The sequence below is a fragment of the Macaca mulatta genome, chromosome 10, assembly GCF_049350105.2.
Source record: "Macaca mulatta isolate MMU2019108-1 chromosome 10, T2T-MMU8v2.0, whole genome shotgun sequence".
NCBI classification, from domain to species: domain Eukaryota; kingdom Metazoa; phylum Chordata; class Mammalia; order Primates; family Cercopithecidae; genus Macaca; species Macaca mulatta.
In genome coordinates this window covers 73,365,611-73,387,309 of record NC_133415.1, presented here as the reverse complement: position 1 = coordinate 73,387,309, position 21,699 = coordinate 73,365,611, and the positions used below count along the sequence as shown (strand labels likewise).

General features: G+C 47.0%; 1 protein-coding gene across 1 annotated transcript in view; it reads right to left on the bottom strand.

Moving 5' to 3' along the window:
- Positions 1-1,746: 1,746 nt before the first annotated feature.
- Positions 1,747-21,699, bottom strand: part of JAG1 (jagged canonical Notch ligand 1) — a 35,996-nt gene continuing 16,043 nt past the window's right edge. The window contains exons 5-26 of the mRNA XM_015149480.3: positions 20,148-20,208; positions 16,224-16,354; positions 15,863-15,982; positions 15,311-15,424; positions 13,977-14,090; positions 13,253-13,366; positions 12,791-12,837; positions 12,278-12,451; positions 11,694-11,844; positions 10,677-10,841; positions 9,738-9,851; positions 9,132-9,245; positions 8,919-9,032; positions 8,640-8,756; positions 8,139-8,166; positions 7,567-7,652; positions 6,274-6,387; positions 5,571-5,680; positions 5,248-5,481; positions 4,901-5,032; positions 4,562-4,712; positions 1,747-3,735 (exon numbers count right to left, since the gene is read on the bottom strand). Of these exons, the coding sequence (XP_015004966.1) occupies positions 3,278-3,735; positions 4,562-4,712; positions 4,901-5,032; positions 5,248-5,481; positions 5,571-5,680; positions 6,274-6,387; positions 7,567-7,652; positions 8,139-8,166; positions 8,640-8,756; positions 8,919-9,032; positions 9,132-9,245; positions 9,738-9,851; positions 10,677-10,841; positions 11,694-11,844; positions 12,278-12,451; positions 12,791-12,837; positions 13,253-13,366; positions 13,977-14,090; positions 15,311-15,424; positions 15,863-15,982; positions 16,224-16,354; positions 20,148-20,208 (2,963 nt within the window). The 3' untranslated portion in view covers positions 1,747-3,277. The remainder of the gene's footprint in view (positions 3,736-4,561; positions 4,713-4,900; positions 5,033-5,247; positions 5,482-5,570; positions 5,681-6,273; positions 6,388-7,566; positions 7,653-8,138; positions 8,167-8,639; positions 8,757-8,918; positions 9,033-9,131; positions 9,246-9,737; positions 9,852-10,676; positions 10,842-11,693; positions 11,845-12,277; positions 12,452-12,790; positions 12,838-13,252; positions 13,367-13,976; positions 14,091-15,310; positions 15,425-15,862; positions 15,983-16,223; positions 16,355-20,147; positions 20,209-21,699) is intronic.

Genomic DNA, 21,699 nt, shown 5'->3' with positions numbered 1-21,699 from the left:
TAAAGAGAGCCCAGAGTGTTCCTGGGGAATGAATGGTAAAGGCACTGAGTCCCTTCCTCTCTACTTCCCTAACCCCCAAGGACAACCAGAGCACCATTGCCTGCTTCCTTTTTCCTGAAGGGGAAAATTCACCCCTCACAATTAAAGTCCTGGCACTGAGGCATGTCTAGAGGAGCCTGATCTATGCCCTCCCAATACCACGGGTGTCCCTGACAGAAGGTGAGATAAGACACCACCCATGAATCCCAAGATCCCTTCCCTCCTGGAATATAGAATTGCAGAGGCTCATTCAACTTTTTTTTTTCTCGGCACAAAAGCATCTGGCAGCTACCCAAGGAATTCTGGGGTCCTACAGAATCCAAGTTTACAAACCACCAGAACAAGGTTTTGCTTCAGGATAGTGTTTGACTCCACTCTGCGAAATGACTGTCCCCTGTCCAGTAGAATCTACACTTCTCCCTCCCTTTGACCCCACCTTACAGAAACCCAGCAGACATTAGTGACAAAGCAGAGCTACGCTAGGGTAGAGCGAGATGTCATGGGAACCTCAACTCTTCACTGTCCGGGTCCTTCAGGCTACCTCCCCAATAAGCCAAAATGGTGTTGGCCACTCTTTGGGTTGTCACAACCCCGAATCCCTTGATGGTCTCTGCTCATGCACAGGGAGCCCGGGACACTTAAAGCCCATCTTTCATTCTTAATCAAGATGTTCCTTAGCACAACTCCAAGCCTAGAAGAAAAAATAAAAGCTTCCCCGAGAACAAAGAAAAATATTCCCATCAGCTTTTCCTCCAAAGTTTGCTGTGCCAGTTGTATGAAAACCGGACGTGTGTGGACAGGCCTGAATGTTGAAGCGCTGGGGGATGGCTCTGAGAAGGGTGAGCTTTGGCTTTCCTAACCAGAAGCAGGGAACTCCTGGTGACTCTGCACGGCTGCTGGAAGCTGTCCATGTGCTTGTTACCACAGCTCTTTCCTTCCGCAGAGGTACCAGAGGCAAAGCTTCTCCCACACCCCACCACGCGATGCGGGGGCAGGGCCTCCACCAGCCACAAGTGAGAGAACCAGAGCTCTCCTGCCCATGACAGGTGGGGACAGCCCCAACTCTGGAACCTCACAGAAGACCAGAACACTAGCACCCCAAGGCTGCATGGTGAGGCCAGAACACTTATTCCCTGGGAACAAGGTGATGAGTGATGAGCCCGAACGCCAGAAGCTTGCAACTACCACCTCCTGTGCCGTGAGGAAACCACCCCATGGGTAAATGTGCACAAGAGTCATTTCAGACCACACCCTTACAACAGGACGTTAATATGAATCTGAGTAGCCAGGGAAAAAAAAAAAAGGCAGACATTAAATCTCCCTGCTCATTTCCCAACACCAATTCCAAACCCTTTAAAACCCTTTCAGTGCGGTGGCCAGTTCCCCTGATTGCTCACAAACAATTCACCTCCACACTACAGGCCATTAATCCAGTGGTGTTTATTCAAGCAGTATTCACACTTGCTGTTGAATAACAAGGGAATCAAGGCTCCCCTAGATGGGGCTCCCGCAGCTCCAGCTTCACAGCAGCCCCAGGTCTTTGAGAACTTCAGATGAGCTTTGTGGTTGAAAAGCCTTTCAGTTCTTCCTCCATGCCTGTTAGGCAGAGCCTATTATACCCCCGATTACCAGAACAGACTCAGCGGGGTGGCAGATGCACAAGGCAAAGCCGGGTAGAACTACGTAAGCTCAGAAGAGGCCACACTGTTCCATGTTTTCATACAAAAAAATTTAATAAATATTACTTTTCAAAATTTATTGCCAAGAACAACACATCAAAGATGCATTTTTATGTTCATATAACACTAATAGGACAACACAAAGTATCTTCACGGTCTCAATGGTGAACCAACAAGATTACTCTGTTTTATAAGCCTTTTTGATCTTGAACTTCGTAATAGCACTTTGATTTCCTCACTTAAGGCAGGCAGTGTACTCTATGGCAAATCTAAACAGTGATCTTACTGGACATTTTATGGTTCAAGTATTCAACTAGCTTATTAGAATACTCCCTAAATGCAGAAGATTAAAAAAAAAAATTCAAATCTACAAGTGGTTCAGTATTACGTACGAATGGTGAAAAGAAATCAGAATTTACAAAGTAAGATTGGTGTGCTTCCAACTTCACACAATTAATTTGATGTTTTTAATCATATTCAACCACTCACATTTTGGCTACGTTAAGTCATAGCTCAACTTGTTCCCTTGCTGCTCTGCAGCAGATCACCTGCCTGTCTCTTTTCAAGTCTAAAGCAGAAAAACAAAAAAACAAAAAACCTGTTCTAGACTAATCCTCACACTGCCTCAGTCAGTCCTTAAAACGTGTTTTAAGTGATGCTATAGAAGGTGTTTTAAACATCTGATGTCGTACAAAAAAATTCCATCAGTATTCTGGGCACGGAAGCCCATCCTATTGTTTTAAAATAAACTATTTTCAAACACCTTAATTTTGGCTTATAGGCAACAAGTAATGAGAAGAATTCAAAAAAAAAAAAAAAAAAAAAGCCATACACTTACAATGCTATCAAAAACCTTCAATTCTAAACACATACATATAAATAAAAAGGAATGATGTTTTAAGGCTCTTGATTATTAAGTTAATAAATCAAATATACACAGTGATTAATAAAAAAGAATTATTTACATAACTATACAAAGTTCTACTTTTGACATTTTTTTCTTCTTTAAATTCTTCATTTTACCAGCAACTGCTGACATCAAAGTCTCCCCTCCCCCAACAACAAAAATACAATAAAAAAAATAAATAATAAAGTCATTTGTGATCGTTGCTGTGGTTCTGAGCTGCAAAGGCACTTTCAAATACAGAACTACTTGTACGTCATCATAAAACCAATATACAAAAACAACTCAAGAGTCAATAAATATAAATAAAACTATGATCTAAGACTGCATCACCATTAGGACATCTGGCAGAAGTGGGAGCTCAAAGACCAGGGGGCTGGGCAGGCTCCTGGGAGCCCGATCCGAGACGTGTTGGCTGCAGAGGGACAGACAACCAGGGTACTGTCGACTAGCTTTTTGCATAGCTGTGAGATGCGGCACTCGATTTCCCAGCCAACCACAGAAACTACCATTGCCAGTGTAAGCCAGCTTGTCAAAACTTAAATTAACACAGGGATTCTAAGTCAACAACAGCCTCAGACTCGAGTATGACACGACAGTTTAAAGAACTACAAGCCCTCAGACTCTACCTAGCGGCAGCAGTGCCCGCGGTCTGCTATACGATGTACTCCATCCGATTTAAGCTCTGGGCACTTTCCAAGTCTCTGTTGTCCTGTTTGTTTGTCCAGTTTGGGTGTTTTGTCGGCGTGCCGTTGGGGGGCTTCTCTTCTCTGTCTACCAGCGTGTACGCCGGCTGCTTGGCAAACCGGGCTTTCTGCTGGTGTTTGTCCATGTCGTCCTCTTCTACTTCGGAGTTGTGTGTCCTTATTTTAGACATTTTGGAGTTCTTGTTCTCGTAATCCTTGATGGGGACGGTGTTGGCCCCATGTTTCTCAATGGGGTTTTTGATCTGGTTCAGCTGCTCCCGCACGTTGTTGGTGGTGTTGTCCTCGGAGGCCGAGTGTGTGTGGCTGCCCGGCTTCCGCCGCTTCCGCAAGCACCAGTAGAAGGCCGTCACCAAGCAACAGATCCAAGCCACGGTTAAGACAGAGCTCAGCAAGGGAACCAGGAAATCTGTAAGGCAGGCACAAAACCAATTAACTCTCCAAGAAAGAAAGAAAAAAGCGTCACCGCAGGAACAAAAGAATACCAACAGTGGTTCTCCTGCCCTTTGTCCCTCAGAGGGGGGCCACAGGGACAAGTCCCTTTTCATCATTGCATATGGTCACTTCACAACTTGATAAGCAAATGCTGGGATCAGGCCCCTGTAGACCTTGATACTCTTATCCCTGGAGAGACTGGGTGGAGCAGCAGCTCCTACAGGCTCTTTGACTTCACATGGGGAGAGCAGTGTCTTGTTAAGTCTGGCCACTGAGGCAGCTCAGTACAGGAGTCAGTTTTCAGAACTAGAAACCAGATTCAAATTAGCACAGACAGCTCAAACGTGCCATGGCTCCATGCCCAATCTCTCTCTTGGCTGAAACGGTGCTCGAGATCCTCAGGAGGGAAGCCTGGACATCCTGCAGGGCCATCGAGCCTCACAGCCCTCAGCAGTGGCTGGGCTGTCCCAGGACACCTAAATGCCAAGTCAGGCTTTATACAGCTTCAAACTCAAGGACAAAGGACAAGCGGTGTCCTAGGGCTTTGTCATGGATCTAGACACAATACCTGTTCTGCAGGGAACATTGCATAGTGTGTTGGGAAGGAAAATATGAGGCAGATCTCTATTGTCATGGGCCATGTGACCTTAGTCAAGTAGGCTGCCCTCAGTTCTCAGTTAAATTGGGAGCTCCTGCAAGGGTAGGACACTGCCAAGTAATCCCCCGACCTGATGGCTTTATTGAAGTGTAATGAGATCGTCTGCCATCACACAAATAAACTAGTCCCACTTGACACCTACCTGTTCTGTTCTTCAGAGGCCGCCTCTGAACTCTCACTTCTGCAACAGCAGCAATGAGTGAGCTGTTTCCATCACGTTTACTAACAAGATCGATTATTTTGTCAGTGATTTCCTTGATCGGGTTTCCATCATCCCGTATATCTTCAGCAGACTGGAAAAAGAATGATCAGACTTGAGAGTCAGGGGAATATTCAAAGCAGCCTTTCTTCAAAACTACTTGACAATCTGTGTCTGCAAAGCTTTTTGTCAGTGAATTTGCTCCATTCAGATACTGGTTAACCCAAGTTTGTTAACTGCCTTGCAGTCGAATAGTGAGGTGTGAATGGGTCTTATACTTACAATGGCCACATGTATTTCATTGTTCGCTGAAGGGGAAGGCTCACAAGCAATGTAGATTGAATATTCAGCAGAAACATTCTTCAAAATATTCAAATTCCGCAATTCACTGCAAATGTGTTCTGTCGTAAGACCCTACAACGATTTTAAAAACCCACACACTTAAGATTGAGAGGAAGAACAAAAGGCTGAGATGTTCTCTTTGAGGCTGGGCTAAGTTCAAGCTCACTTTACTATAAGACAGGAATTGAGGCTAGGGAGAACTAGATCCTAGCTCATGACATTCCTCCTTTAAAGCAAGCAAGCAGACATCCACCATTCCAAAATAAAAACAAAAAGTTGTTACGTACTGGTGACATCATCTCCTTGTTAAAGGTAAATGTGATGTTCGCACAGTTATCCTGGTAATAGGAGTCAGAGGTGCACTTCGTCTTCACTGGCTGGAGACTGGAAGACCGACACTCGCCCACACCAGTGCAGGGGTGGACGAAGCACTGGTCGTCCAGGATGGGGATGCAGCTCTGCCCGCTGGGGCACTCGCTGTGCCCTTTGTGGAGCAGGCATGGTCGAGGGCCACACCAGACCTGGAGAAAAACAGAAGCTGGCAGCTTAGCAGGCATGCTCACCCCTGATTCCAGAACACAGGTGAATTGCGGCAGCCATCATGTCCTACCTTTGAGCAGGCGATCCGTCCATTCAGGCATTGGCAGGTATTACAGTCATCATCCCATTTGGCCCCATCTGGTATCACACTCCCCATGGTGATGCAAGGTCTCCCTGAAACTGACAGGTGGAGACTGGTGAGCAGTTTATTTTTCTGTGAACCGGATCAGGGTTCAATTCTTTGGTCCCTGTTATGAAATGGTTACACCTGTGCCCTTTGCTATGTTAAGATCATTCTTCCCACAGTAACAGCATGTATACTTCCTACCTTTGCTGGCTCTGCGCTTGGCCACAAGACCTGCTCTGGCCAATATAACATTGGCAGATGTGATGTAAGCAGAGCCTGTGACCAGCCTCTTGCACGCCTACCATTGGCAACGAAGGGAATGTGCCCCAGACACAGCCACTGGCCGAACTGAACCCAACCCACAGCACAATCTTTCTGCCCATGCTGCATATCGTAAGCGGTAAAAATAATGCTTGCTGCAAGCCACAGCAGTTTGGGATGGTTTGGTACCCAGTATTGTGGCAACAGCTGACCAAAAACAGCTACCTGTTTTGGGGAAGACTCCTCACGTTTCCTTTTCCTTGTAGCCCCCCACTGCGTGTTCCCTCCCTGAGCACAGTGGCTTATTTGTGAAAAGTCAAAATGGTGACTGCAAAGGTCGCTCACCCCAGAAGACCCATGGGCAGCTGGAGCCTGGCACACATACCTTCCTGGCACTTGGCACCACTGTGCCCTGGAGGGCAGACACACCGGTAGCCATTGATCTCATCCACACAGGTGGCTCCAAAGGCACAAGGTGAAGACTGGCATTCATTGATGTCTAGGAGAAATGGAGTTCAAGTTTAGGGACTGATGGTTTGTAGCAATGTTTTGAGATTTTTATTGACATAATGTACTAGAAAAGCATATTATCATAAGCTTGATGAATTTTCACTCAGGGAAGCAGCATCCAAAAGAAGAAACAGATCATCTATTGCAAAAATCTCCAATCACTGGCCCCCAAAGACCACCACCATCCTGCGTTCTAACAGCGGAGAACCATTTTGGGAGGCAGCAATTTTTAATTTGATTCCTTTCTCTGACAGTGCAATTTACAGCAAGCCTGGCAAAGTTTCCTGGAAAGGGTCAGACGGTAAACACGCCGGGCTTTGTGGAGTATATAGTCTCTGTCACAACTATTCAACTCTTGTGGTATCATGAAAGTAGCCATAGACAATACGTAAATGAATGTGTGGCTCTATGCCAAGAAAACTGTATGTATAAAAACAGACAGTGGGCTGGATACAGCCCCTAGGCCACAGTTTGCCAACTGTTTATTTAGAAACATGAAACAGATACAACCTGCCCCCATCTAGTGCTGAAGACTAGTTAATCCCAGACTTGGATTTCAAGCACCAGTAAAATTTCAGACAATTTGGGTACAAGAATCAAACCATAACTACTCTAGCACCTTTTTTTGTTCTGTAAGAGAAAGGGCTTGTAAAAAAAAAATTAGAGAAAAGGCTCGAAATAATACGTTTTAAACTTCTTGAAAAACTGCATTGCCTGCCCGTATTTTCCTATTTTAGTCATTTCTCCAGGGCCTGATCAGACCCAGCAGAGACAAGCCTCTGGAAGCCACAGTCGTCCTCCCTTCCATTTGTATTAGCTCTATCCTATACCAGTGTAGCTGCGGTTAATGTCTGCTTGCCCATAATTTCATGTTAGTCACGGGGAAATGCACACACTTTCTTCAGGACCCCAGTGTAATCATCAGATTCTGTGGCTGGCACTCTCTCCCCAAGAACAAGGAGGGCGACACCACCCAGGGAACCACCAGCAGGTACCTGGGAGGATCCAGCCTGGGATATCTTAATCCCAGCTGGAAGAGGGAGATCCTTGCTCTCTGAGAGCTACTTAAACGGAATGGTGGCTTTGTTTTTAAAGATGAAAGTCTCGGGCTGAGGTATGGAATGAAGGGGTAAAGCCATTGGGAAAATCAGACAGGGACAGTCCTTACTTATTCTGCAGTCAGGTCCGGCAAAACCCGGGGCACATTCGCACCGGTACCAGTTGTCTCCATCCACACAGGTGCCGCTGTTGTAACTGAGAAAGCAAAGACCGCCTTGGTTACCAACCTCCCAGTCCATGACTCTGGCTGCCAGTCACTCGCATGTCACCACACCAGTTACAGTCAGTGGCTCTCACCCCATGGCTATTGCCTGGGGAGCTTTAAAGAATACTGATGCCTGGGTCCCACCCCCAGAAAGTCTAATTTCGTAGGTCTTGGTTGCAGCCCAGGCAATGGGATTTTTAAAAGCTCCCAGGTGATTCTGGTGTGCAGCCAAGGTTGAAAAATCACTGCTCTAAATGAGGACACAAGCTGGCTAATTAAAGTGTGGTCCGTGGAGCAGCAGGATCGCTTCACCTGGGAGCTTGTTAGAAAAGCAGTCTGAAGCCCCACCCCAGATCTCCTGACTCAGAACTTGCATTTTACACACGATCCCTGGGTGATTCACACACACACGCACACACACACACACACACACACGATACTGGATGAGTGCTGGCTTAAAAGGATGTCACACTTACCAGGGATGAGGGCTGCAGTCATTGGTATCTGCAAAGAAAAGACAACTTAATAGTGAGGCCTTCAAAAGGGAAAGCGGTCTTAGCCCTAAGTAAAACCACCACTTATTTCCTTAATACCCAAATGATAAAGTCGTAGTTAACACCAGCAAAATACCTTCGCTAAATTGGAACCAGGCCCGCACCACACTTAGTTTTGCTGTGGGACACATGTACGCAGGAAGAGGCCCTGGTAGGGGATAGGGGTGGGGGTGAGAATGGAAGGAGACAGGCTGCTGGTCAGACCCAGAGCTGGGAACTGAGACGCCATCTGTCTCCACTTATCTCATTGGCGACTTTCTCATGCCCAGGTCAGGGCTGTATCCCATCAAGTCATTAATGCAGACCCAGGTGATACAAAAGCAGACATCAAACAGCTCTGCTTCTGGTTTCCATTGCAAGTCCCCAAGGGTGTCAGGATCTGCTCCGACAGCCCTGGGAGAGTTCAAGGGGGAGGACACTCACTCTGAGCACAGATGGGCCCCTCCCAGCCTTCCTTGCAGACGCACGTAAAGGACTCGCCGTTGACCACACATGTGCCCCCATTATGGCAGGGGTTGGGCAGGCAGCTACTGTTTCGGGCTATAAAGAAGAGCAGACACGACCACCCTCCCTGAGTATCCAGAAACAGTCTGGAGGGGCAAGAACCAGGCCCAGAGAAATATCATAAGCTCCAGGGGCCAACCAGCAGACACACCCAGGTGGCCATGCCCACTGCAGATCCCACGTGGGGCAGAAAGTTACCTATGTTACAGGTGGTTCCTTCCCAGCCGCCAGGACACATGCACTTAAAAGCATCCCCCTCATCATAGCAGGTGCCACCGTTGTTGCACGTGGCCTCGTCACACTGACTGTCACCTGGAGGAAAATATCTCAGTGTGAGTCCCAGTGGCCCCCTCCCACAGGAGACAGAGGGAAGGGTCTCAGAGATAGCATCCAAGGCCAACTACCACTTACGTGAGTGGCAGGTCTTTCCTTTCCACCCGTTTTTACAGTCACAGTAGAAGTCGTTGACCAGGTCGCGACACGTGCCCCCATTGTGGCAGGGGTTCTGGCTGCAGTCATTAATATCTAGAATCAAAGAGGAGACAATCGGCTGAAGACCAAGTCCAGGACCACTCACGACAGGCGAGAGCCAAGCCTTTCCTACTGCTACATCCAACACCCTATTCTGAGAACAGCCGTAGTACTTTAACACAATCAGGCTTTTCCAGGAATAAAGGAGCTCCCAACCAGGTTACTTTGAATGCCACAAGTTAGGCAAGATGTGGGGTGGGCCTCTGGAAGTCCCATGGAAATTAAAGTAGAAATATGACTTTCCTTGCAAGCAGGAATATTTGTTACACAGTCTAATTCTATAGCTCCTCAGCAGAAATTCCTCCCCATAAGCTGTCATCAGTACTCAAACGCAAATGAGACACAAGTGATACTGTCCTATTGCAGAAATCACTGGGGTCTTGCTTCCAGAGATTTCCAGGACAAAGAAAGATTTCCCACGTTGAAGTGGGATCCCTCCAATATGACCCATACATCCCAGAGCTCCCCAAACAGTGGCAGACTCACTGGTTTCACAGTAGGCCCCCTCCCAGCCGTCACTACAGATGCACTTGTAGGAGTTGACACCATCGATGCAAGTACCACCGTTTCTACAGGGGTTGCTCTCACAGTCATTAATATCTACCAAACAAAGCAAAAAAAAAAAGAGCTGAAGGACAAGTGAAGCCATAGACAAGCACTGTTCGGCAGTTTTCATGGCTCCCTCCTGACACAATGCACCTGGCACCTCCACCTGCCACCCTCCATCAGGGCTGTTTCTCAAATTAGGCGGCTTATCAAGCAGAAACTTCCAGAGTGCCTTACCCACTTAATGCCCTCACATGGGCATTCAGTCACCTGTACTTGGTGAAAGTGGGGAAGAAACTCCTAAAGAGGAACCACCCAACCTAGCAACATTCCAGAATGTTCCAACATAGATATGGAGGCTCCGAGGCAGAGTGATCTGGTAAATTGAACACGACCTCAGTCTTAGATCCAGATGTAAAGATAAGCCTCGACCGGTCTTCCCCAGCCTTGCTGTTTCTGATTAAAACAATTTCAACACTGCGGGGTGCAGTGGCTCACACCTGTAATCCCAGCACTTTGGGAGGCCGAGTGGGCAGGGTGGATCATCTGAGGTTGGGAGTTCAAGACCAGCCTGACCAATATGGGGAAACCCCATCTCTACTAAAAATACAAAATTAGCTGGGCATGGTGGCACATGCCTGTAATCCCAGCAACTGAGGAAGGCTGAGGCAGGCAGGAGAATTGCTTGAACCTGGGAGGCCAAGGTTGCAGTGAGCCAAGATGGCGCCACTGCACTCTAGCCTGGGCAAGAGCAGCGAAATTTGGTCTCAAAAAAAAAAAGAAAAAAGAAAAAACTTTCAACACCAATGATCCCAAGGCGGGGCAGGGGCAGGGGCAGACCGGGGAGCACTGGTCCCTTCCCGGATGAGGGAGTCTTACTTTCATGGCAGTATGTTCCCGTGAAGCCTTTGTTACAGTCACAGGTGAATTTGCCTCCCGACTGACTCTTGCACTTCCCGTGGGGACCACAGACATTCGAGGAAATATACCGCACCCCTTCAGGTGTGTCGTTGGAAGCCATGGCCACTGTGCAACTGTCAATCACTAGAAGATAGGCTTGGGATCAGATCATAGTCATGCACCCACAGACGCAGCATTCCTACGCCAAGGGCCTGGGCCAAGCCCACTTTCCTGGAGACAGGGACCCTCTGGCTAATGAGACACACCCCAGGGAAGCCAAGATACTGGCAACATGCCACATCACATTATGATGTGGCAAAGTCGAGACTCCAGGCAAAGAGTTTTAAAGCATTTTCTCCCTCCACAACCAGGAAAACCCACATGTTTGCAGGTCCCCTTCATGCTACTTTTGACATCTACCCAATTTGGTAAACACTTGCTAAGGAAAAAGGACCTGCTTTATTCACTTCCTTTTTGACCTTAAGCAAGGCTCAAGGACAATCTTATAGAAGCTTTAAATGTTGTGCTACCTAATACAGCAGCCACCGGCCACATGTGGCTATTTACATTTAAATGAACTAAAATGAAATAAAATCAGTTTCTAGTTGCGCTAGTCACAGTCTACATTGCCTGGGGCTCCCACACCTGACCGTGCAGATACAGAACATTCCCCCAGTCTGCCGTTGCAGGAAGTTCTGTTGACAGTGTTGTTCTCAGGCATTTGCCTCAGCGTTGCACATCAGCCCACCCCAGAACAGGAATGCTAAATGGATTTCACATTCTCTCCCCTGGGCTACTTGTAGACATGGCTCTCCCACTGGCAGGCCTGAATAGATTGTTTCCACGTGTTGCGGCCCGCTACACAGACAGGATCATTTCACTGTAGCGGTCCTCCTCACCAATACATTACTTCTCAAGTGTAGCAAGGGGCAGTGGTAGTAAGTAGGGACAAAAGGAGAAAGTGGAGACAGCCAGGTCCCAGGAGAAGGGAGGTACCTTCACAGGGGGTCGTGCGGCAGTGGTCTTTTAGGTGTGAGCAGTTCTTGCCCTCATAGTCCTCGGGGCACTTGCAGAAATAGTCGCTGGCACGGTTGTAGCACTGGGCACCGTTCTGGCAGGGATTAGGCTCACAATAATCGATGTCCAGCTGCAAATATCAGGAACAGGGAAAAGGGGGAGGGATCAGGGTAAAACAAAGGTGTCATGATAACTTCTCTGGGGCAGCAGGCACTGGAATCTGACAGTTCCTTCTGTTTCTATTAAAGTCACCCTGTAAGATACATGTCCATGCCCTAGGGACTGCCAATGTCCATATTTGAAACAATGGAGCAGAGTGGGAGAGGGAGCCCAAGAGGGGGTGGAGGGAACCAAATAGAACACAAAGACGAAGACACTAAGAAGAAAATAATTCGTCAATATCTCCTTCCACCAGCATTTGTCTAGCAGAGACTCATCAATAGGATGTTAATAGATGTCAGGAAATTCCAGACATAAGAGCTGAGGGAGGAGTAAAGGGGAAGCGGAGGAGGCAGCGGCTCTGCTGTAAAAACTTGGCCATCTGAGGTTTTGCCACCACTCACCTGACAGAGGTTTCCAGAGAAACCAGTGGGACACAGACACTGGAATCTGTTGATTTCATTCTGACAGTGACCCCCATTCAAACAGGGGTTGCTGGCACATTCATCGATGTCTCTCTCACAATGATCGCCTGCATAGCCAGGTGGACAGATACAGCGATAACCATTAACCAAATCCTGGAAGAGGAGAAGGGGAGAGAGAGACACGTGCTTTTTTTTCTATGTATTCCACAAACACAGGGCTTCAGTGGTTTAGCATGACTGTTGCGGTTTAGCTGGTTCACTGAAATAGCCAAATGCCAAACCTCTGAAAACGGTTAGAGGAATTTCTACGTGCATGCCTTCAAAATGACTCCCACGAGGCTGGGGTAATATAAGCCCTAGTGAAACTTCCGAGAGGCTCGTTTTTCACCCGAGTTTTTAAATCTCACAGGGACAGAGCTCTCCCAGTGTCACACAAATCTAAAGATTTGTTGTCAATTGTCAAAGTTTTGATTTAAGCAAAGATTTACATACCCGACAGGAGGCGTCATTCTGACACTGGCCAAGGCAGTCATTAATATCTAAAAAATAAATAAGTCATCATTTTAAAGAGGTAATTTACAGTGAAATTGGGCTTAATTGAAAAGCCTTCTCAGCTCAGGATAGATAAGTTTCAAATCAGATTTCCTGTGTGCTTCCCGTGAGATAAGGTTATTACGCTGGGTGGGGACCCTCCCTAATTCTTCCAGAATGAGGGAGTGAAACTTCACATCATTGTTTCAGCCACATTATCAGAATATGGCTGGTTTTAGCAGCTAAATGAGCCTGATAAAGTGTGTGTGTTCACTGCTGCACTGACCACTCCCTCTCAAAAAAACATTCCCACTCTAAGGTTTTCCTTCTACTGCTCGAGGCGTAGAACTGGAGCCTCAACACAGACCAGCAAGTCGGCTACCCAAGTTCCATGAAAATCAAAATGGAAACAAAGTCACTCACTTATGTCACAATTCTGACCCATCCAGCCAGGAAGACAGTCGCAGTAGTAGCTGGCAATGAGATTCTTACAGGATTTGGCGTTTACACAAGGTTTGGCCTCACATTCATTTGCATCTGAAAGGAGATGGGGATGAGCATGAGAAATGAAGTTCAACCCGCATCTCCCCCACTTTGTAAAAAAGAAAAGAACAGGCCAGAGTTTGTCGGAGACATGAGACCTTTTAATAAGCTAGCTAAATAAAAGATACTAGAGGTTCCCTCTATTTTAAGCATCTGATCCCTCTCCCTAGCCATTATCCAATAAGAACGCTAATTGATAACTTTCCAGCTGCTAGTTAACCAGCCCCCAACAGAAGAGCAGAAAGCCACCAGGCATTTCTGTGCAAAACCCAGCGCAGCCTAGTTGCTGGGATTTAAATGTGGCAAAAAGAATGCAGACAGCTCATTCCTCATGAGATCATCCCCGTTTGGAACCCAGCTGAACACTCCTCGGACAGACGATTGACATGGTTCAAGGAATCCCACGACTTTCCCACAGGGCCTAAAAGAGCTAGTCCATTTGCATTCAAGTTATTTCTCCCAAGCCCGCTAGACTCTTGATAATAAATCACTTCTTAGCATGATGGAGTGTGAACTCACACGGCTGGCCACACGCTCGTCTTCTGTAATGGCTTTGACAAAGCCAACCTTGACATAAAAATTACAGTCGCAGGGATTTTCTTACCTAACTGGCACGTTTTGCCAGTCCACTGTGGAGGGCACACACACTTAAATCCGTTAACCAGGTCCTGGCAGGTGCCCCCGTGGGAACAGTTATTAGGAGAACAGTCATCAATGTCTGGTCAACAAGAAAAGGAGGGGGTTGACAATTTAATTCAATCCATCTGACAATTAGATCCTTTAACATCACCTCTCACATGAGGGGCTGTCATTGAAGAGCCAGACACCTGCTACAAGGAAAGCTACAGCAGGACAAGTGGGACAGTGACGATAAGGCCGAAGCCTTGATTTTAGCTTTAAATCCCCCACTGCCCCAGTTCATGTAATCCCCAACCTAAGCAGTGGGGGAGAAAGACAGCTGGATCCTGACAGAGCATCCGCCCAGGAGGAACACAGGACATCTCTATCTGCCTAATCTTTATTTTTAAAGAAAAGTTTCATCATGGCTCAGAAGTAGCTAAGGAGTAAGGAAAAACAGTTCTTTACAGGTGGAAAACCTTATTCCTCTTATTTGCTTAGAGTCTGCCCAAAATAGCACACCTAGAGGCTGCATTCTCCACTTCTGCTCTGACCAGAGAGAACTCCTGACAATTTATCAAGTATTCACTTTTGTGTCTTTATGACAACCCTCGGAGACGGCAATTGCTACTGTGCCATTTAAAGAGGGCCCAGGGAGCTTCTGTGGCCTGCTGGAGTTCCGCAAGTGACGGGTGGGGGCCCGGGACCAGCACAGGCAAGCTGACCCCAGAAATCCACATCCATAACCACACCTGGGGTGCTGATGACAGCGGTTCTCAGGCCTGGCTGCACTGCAGAATTTCAGAAGTTTATCAGAGACCATGGACTCCCGGATTCTGGAGGGAATCTGGGGGACCCAGAGATTTACACTGTAAGGCACCCCAGGTGATTCTGACATACAGCCCTGTCTCACAGCCAAAGGAACTCTGCAGGCCACGTTCTTCTTTTGGGGCCCCCTGGCCCTATGACAAAATCCAGTAGTGAGTGACAACCTCCCCTGAAGGCAGGCTCTCCATGGCTGCAAGGAGAATAACCACAACTGGAAGGTGGCCAGCTCCAGGAAGCAGATGCAAAGGAACAAGCGATTCCACGAGGACGTTCCTTCCAAGAACAGATACATGCACTACCTTAGTGGGACAGGATAGGGGTGCTGGGAGACTTCCAAACACACAAGCCGCCAGACTGCTTACCAGACTTATGCCTGCACCCGCCCCTCTCCCGCTGAGACGTGCACACTGGACAAGCCTAGGTACCTCTCCCCAGCGTGGTATCTTGGCACAAGGATCCTTAGAATGGACACAGGCTGAAAATTGGACTTACTTGTAGAGCACGTGGGGCCGGTCCAGCCTGGGGAACACTCACACTCAAAGCCCAGGGAGGTCTCCTTACAGCTGCCTCTGTTGTGGCAGGGATCAGAGAGGCAGGCGTGCTCAGCTGCAAAAACCAGGATGGCAGTCAGCGAGGGATGCCTGCGCACCGCTGCCTCCCCACGCCCCGCCCTCCAACCGAATCCCACACCACAGCCACTAGTGCAAGCATATTTCAAAAACCAAAAGCAAGCGTGTGATAGAAGCCTGCTGTGTCTAGGAAAGAAAGGAAGTCATCTTTCTCACTGAGCTGTCTCTAACCACATTCCGAGACATCGTAGAGCTGGGGTCATTTCATCTCCCGCTGCCTCCTATATGAATCAACATCATCCAAAAAACCTTCGGGACTTGAAAGTTACAAAGGCCTATAGAATGGCTGGGATAAGGCCTATCTTTGGAGGCTATTTGCACTTTTTTTTCCTTACACAAGTCCTTAAGTATATTTTTTAAAGGCTGAGTACAGAAAAATTAGACAAAGGACTCTCATTCAGCTTGGACCACTTACCAATTTCACAGTTGGGTCCTGAATACCCCTCAGGGCAGGAACACTGATATTTGTCAGGGCCTGTGTTGCTACAAGTTCCCCCGTTGAGACACGGCTGATGGGTCCCACAGTAATTGAGATCTGCCAAAAAGATCCTGGAGTCACTAAGAGACGCCTGTGAAGGTGGCGAACCTGCCATGTTTCTAGCCCCAATCATCTTTTAAAAAGAAAACCAGAAAACCCACACAGCATTCAAGGAGAATTCAGAATAAAAGCCCCTGCCAATAAAATTAAAAACCAAATTACTGCCATCCCACCCCCAGATCCCACACTCCTTCCGAGGCCCGCATCCCACCCTGGGTCTCATCCCTAGGGGCTATACCTTTGTCACAGAGCTGGCCGCCCCAGTTGGTCTCACAGAGGCACTGCCAGGGCTCGTTACAGATGCCGTGGACGCACCCCGGGTGCGGGATGCACTTATCACAATACAGGCCTTGCCAGCCGTACTGGCACCTGGAGACACACAGCACACCTGCAGGTTAGCCTTTTGAACATTAAGAGAGACCTGCACAATCCAAATGGAAGACTGCAAAGTCCAGGCTTTTTCTGTTTTGTGTCTGGGGACAGGGTGGTAGACTCCCAAGGCTCATCAGGGGCTCCGTAGAAACAAACATTTTCACAGTTGGGCTGAGGTCCCCTCCCAGCCGACTCCTGACAAAAGGAGGGCTGTTTGGGAAGAGACCAGCATGGGGATGCCCTTCACAAAGCCACTCTCTTCTCAGGCTCACACGAGTGAGCCAAAGGTGAAGGCGTGGAATAAATCAACCTGCGCACCTAGTTGCGACAGACTGTAGAGAAAGGACTCTCCTGGTGACAAGAGGGCTATGCCAAAGTCTCTGCAGACGCCGCACTTGCCGCTCTGCTCTTTGTCTGCACAGAAAGTCACGACCCCAGCTCACAGAAAGGCAACAAGTCACCAACTGCAGCAGGAAACCGCGTCACGATGACGCTTTATTCAAAAAAAAAAAAAAAAAAAAAAAAAAAACAAGGAGAGAAAGGGGCACCCTCCTCCCTTGGCCAAGGCCAGAGTAGGCGCTCTAAACCCACTTCTATAGGGAAGGAGAAGGAAATGACAACACTTGGAACCAACTCCATAATTTGTGTCCCATTACTGTGTGCTAATTTATAGTGATTTCTTGCTTTGCCAAGAAAAGAAAAAAAAAGAAAGCAGTCTGCTTAATTTATCTAGTATTGGGGGAGTTGAGGTTCTTTTATATAAGCACCTTGATTAATCGTACTCTTTTGGGGCCAAATAGTGCCCAAATAAAAACAAAAACAAAACAACTTTCACCTGGGGTGGGAGCGGGCAGCATCTCAAACCACTCTCCAAGTTTCAAGCCCTCTGAAACTGTAATTGCCTTCTCAAGAGCCAAGTTTTAACAAGGGTGGGGGAAGGCAGGGAGAAACATCAACTAGCCTGCCGGTGGAGGGCGGAGGGCGGAGGGTGGAGGGTGGGGTGCGGGTGGGATGGGCAACATGTTTCCAGAATGGGACCCGGGAAAAGCCCCGATCAGCGCCAACCCCCTAAGCTGCTCAGCTGTAACTCTGGAAAACAAACCTCCCCCTCCAACTCCCCAGAAGGAAAGGCTTTCGGTTTCCCAAGAGCGGGAGGCAGGCTAGCAAATCCTTGTCATGGGAAAATTATAGGGAGCTAGCTAATAGCTAATCACCCACGGCTGAGAGTCAACTTAACCCCTGAGAATACTGACTAACCACTTCCTAACTTCTAAAACCCAGCCGTGCACACCCACATGCAAAGAATCACTAGAATGTGTGGTTTAAAGTTAGACACTGGATTCTGGTTTCTGTAAAGTGGAATGTCAACGTGACAAGTGACTAGAGGAGTAAGATAAGAACAAAATTACAATCTAAATAAGTTCTCAAAAGCGCACACCCACGTTAGTGGGAGGTAGGGGGGTAGCCATTCTGTCAAGGCTGATATTCTTAGCCTGAAAGATAGTGAGAGGGAACTGATTACGAAATGGCAATATTCTCACCGTCTTCCCTTATTCTCTTCCAAATTCAGGATCACTAGGCCTCTTCGAGCTGCCTCATAAAGGCAAGGAGAGGCAGCTGAGGACCCAACCTCACCTAATTAAAGAGACCTCAATCCCCAAGCATAAAAAAGCAACCACAAGAGGCCATGGATGACTTCAAAAGAAAACAAATAAAAATACTGACCCTAAAAGAGGTACCAACCAAGTTACCCCAGTTTAATAATATATGATTAAGATTCTCATGAGAAATTGAAGTGACTTTCCTCAGATGATGATTCATAATTAAGTTTGATATTATTGGCAGCCTTGCAATAAGCAAGCATGTATACCCAGGGAAAGGGACTCAGTCTACTTGGGAACAACAAAAACCAGTAAATTCTCATGTGGGGGTGAAAAAAAAATAACCTGTGTAATACATAATCCAAAAGACAAGTTGCAGGTAACTTGCCATTCAACTATTTCGGCGGCAGGACACAACCTGAACTTCCTCAGTGTGAAGGTTCTGTTTTGACTTTCTTTCAAGGTAGGGAGAAAACTGGGCTGGGAGACTATGCAAATGATGTGTGGGAAAGTCGCACCTTAAGTAAATAAGGCCATCAGTGCGTGTCTGGGCAGGGAGAGGGAGGTGGGACTTCGAAAGAGAAAGGGCTAAATTCTGGAAACAAAGCCTGTTGTTCTGGCTGGGAGGGCCCTCCCCTGTATAGCTGTATGTGTGTTCTGATGACAGCAGCACAAATCACAGTCGGCCTCCGCTGATATCCATCTGAGCAGGGAGCAGGCTTGGAATCACTAATAGCACTGCCATTGGGACTTTCTCCAGAATACCCTTAATTAGGAAGAGTTAAGGTAGGTGGATTCCTGCTCCACCTTTGACAGCAGTGCTGTTAAACACTACAGTTCACCGCCACCAATGGGAGACAGCAGGAGAAGCCCCTCAGCCTTCCAGGAAATAAACTATCTTTTTGAAATGTAGGAAGAGACAATTCAGGACAACCAGTTCTTAATGTAGGGTTCCCTGTTCCCCCTTGCGTGGGAGGGGAGCAGACGGAGTGGTGGAATCACAAAGGTAAAGGCCACAGTTAGTTCTCTTCAAAGCAGCAGCCTCAACATTTACCAAGCAGCAAAGTCATGTGGCAAGCTTGTCAAATGCAGACTCCTAGGCCAAACCAAGGACTGGGATTCTACAGATGTGGGATGGAGCCCACGAACCTGCATTTTAACAGCTCCCTTGTTAATTCTGGAAGTTACACTTTCAGTACTGAGGTTTTGGGGCAGTGATCGCTGATGGTTCCATCAGCAGGATCGCTTGGGGGCTTGTTAGAAATGCAGAAACCTGGGCCCAGCCCAGACCTATAGAATCAAGACCTGCGTTTTAATAAGAGCCCCCAATAACGTTAGTTTGGCACATACTGGTTTAGACTATGTTTCGTAAGAGTCTCTTCACTCATGTCAGAGTAGCTTTTGGGGCAAAAGTGACAGGTTCAAAGGATCCATTTCGTGTTACTCCATAAAATTTGGGAAGAGGGAGAGTAAAGCATAGGACTGCCAAAAACACTGCAGACACCAACAATATTTCCCTAAATAAGCCTTTTCCAAATTGGCATAATATAAATTTCAAGAAGTTCCAAAATCCGCCATCGTGAAGTGGTCAGGGCAGGCCTCCCTTTGGCTTCTGCATTGTTCCTGGACCATAAAGGAACAGACTTCAAAGGACTGCAGCAAAAGTCTACATTCATCAGGCTCAACTGACAAGATTCCGGGGCAGCCATTAACCTCTCAGCACCAACCCAGCTCCCGCCTGCAAAGGGGCCAGGAGATTGGACTAATCCCATTCTAAAGAATGCTGGACTTTCGCCTATTGATGGGAAAAGTGGGGGAGGGGGCTGGGAGAAGAAAACCTTGGTGGAAGAGGAGGAGAGAGATGCAAAGACACAAGCCCACATCCCTCCACCTAGCCCATTAGCACTGTAAGGGAAGATTATAAAAATGTGTTATCAATTTACAGAACAGTTAATACATGAAGTCACTGGCTATGCCCAAAGAGTTTCTTTTTATTCCAAGAGAGAAGTGGTGTGTGCATTCCACCAGACAGCTGGTATAATTTAATAAGCTTCGGATGTGTCTATCTGAATTTTTTTTAAAAGCTTTCTTGTTATCCAAGGAAAAAGAGGCATAGTCGCAATAAAATCAGTCCCTCTCTTACATAAAGGAAAATTAAAAGAAATCTCACAAAAGACCAGTTTATTTACCTGCAGTCACCCGGGAGTTTGCAAGACCCATGCTTGGGACTGCAGCCTTGTCGGCAAATAGCTGTAAAAAACAGAGAAGGGCATGTCAGCACACTGCCTGCTCCTTGCATCGCCACAGTCATGAGAATGGCCCATTGCATTAAAGTCTGCAAATTCCACAATTTTAATAGATCTCATATCAAGTCCCTTGTAAGGAGAGGAAGATGGGAGAGGCCCAAATAACAAAACCAGCTTTAAACTTCAAGGCCTTGTTAGCAGATCCTGAAAACATGATATTGTTTGGGGACAAAATGCAGACAAGTTGATGAGGGAACAGGGACCTTCGTCCAGCCTCTCTAAACCATAGCTACCCTGGCTCCTTGAGCAGAGCTTGGTCAGCTTCCATTCTGCCCACACCCTTTTCATTAGAAGAAAAAAAGGTATAGATAATCCTTCCCCATCCCACCAGGACACGTTCAGATGAGCCTCAGGCTTAAAAGAAAAGAAAAAAAAAATCCATACAAAATGCCTGGTTTCAAAATTCCACAGGACTAACAGAGCCAACCAGGCTGGATTCATTGGGCAGGCTAATCTGGTGGCCAGATCTGGTGAGATTTTTGTAAAGTACCCTTGCAGAACGATTCTCTACTTCATTTAAAAAAAAAAAAAAAGTGACTTTTTAAAAAATGTCAGTTTATAAGACCAGGCACAGTGGCTCATGCCTATAATCCCAACACTTTGGGAGGTTGAGGCAGAAGGATAGCCTGAGGCCAGGAGTTTGAGACCAGCCTCAACAACACAGCAAGACTCTGTCTACACAAAATAAAAAAGCTGGGAAAGCTGGGTGTGGTGGCATGTGCCTATAGTCCCAGCTACTTGGGAGGCTGAGGCAGGAGGATCACTTGAGCCCAGGAGTTCAAGGCTCCAGTGAGCCCTGATTGTGCCATCATGGGTGACAAAGTGAGCACTTTATCTTAAAAAAAAAAAAAACACCAAACAAAAAACCCACACTAAGTGTTAGGTCATTTAATTTTTCAAACACACTAAAATATGTTAATCAATTTCCCTTTTCATTTGAATTCCAGAAATGCCATCCTTTTTAAACTCTTGTCTCCAATTATTTAAGAAAGCATTAGTACTACCCGGGAGATCTGCAAATTCCTTCCCCCATGCCCCATCCCTCTGTCATGGTTATAAAACTCACTTCGAAATTGAGTTTATCAAAAGAATTTACCTAATTATCATGTAAAATAAGCAGAGTACATTATTGCTCATGAGGGGATATTATACAGTCAACAGAATTACCCATCAAGTTGCTATGAACTGGAATCACTGAATTCTATAAAGGGACTGGGACAGTAGACAGTACAGAGGCTAAAAGTGGGCTCAGTCCTCCATCAGTAGGAAAGCTTGAGCTAACCACATACCTCTCCCCCTCAATGCCATGACCCCAAAGACGCCCAGTGAAAACTTGCTGCAAGGCTACCCCGAATGCAGGGGCTATCATTTCCTACAGGATTGCCTGTTCAGACATCAACTGGGCTAACCTAGTCCTGTCTGGCATCTATTTTGG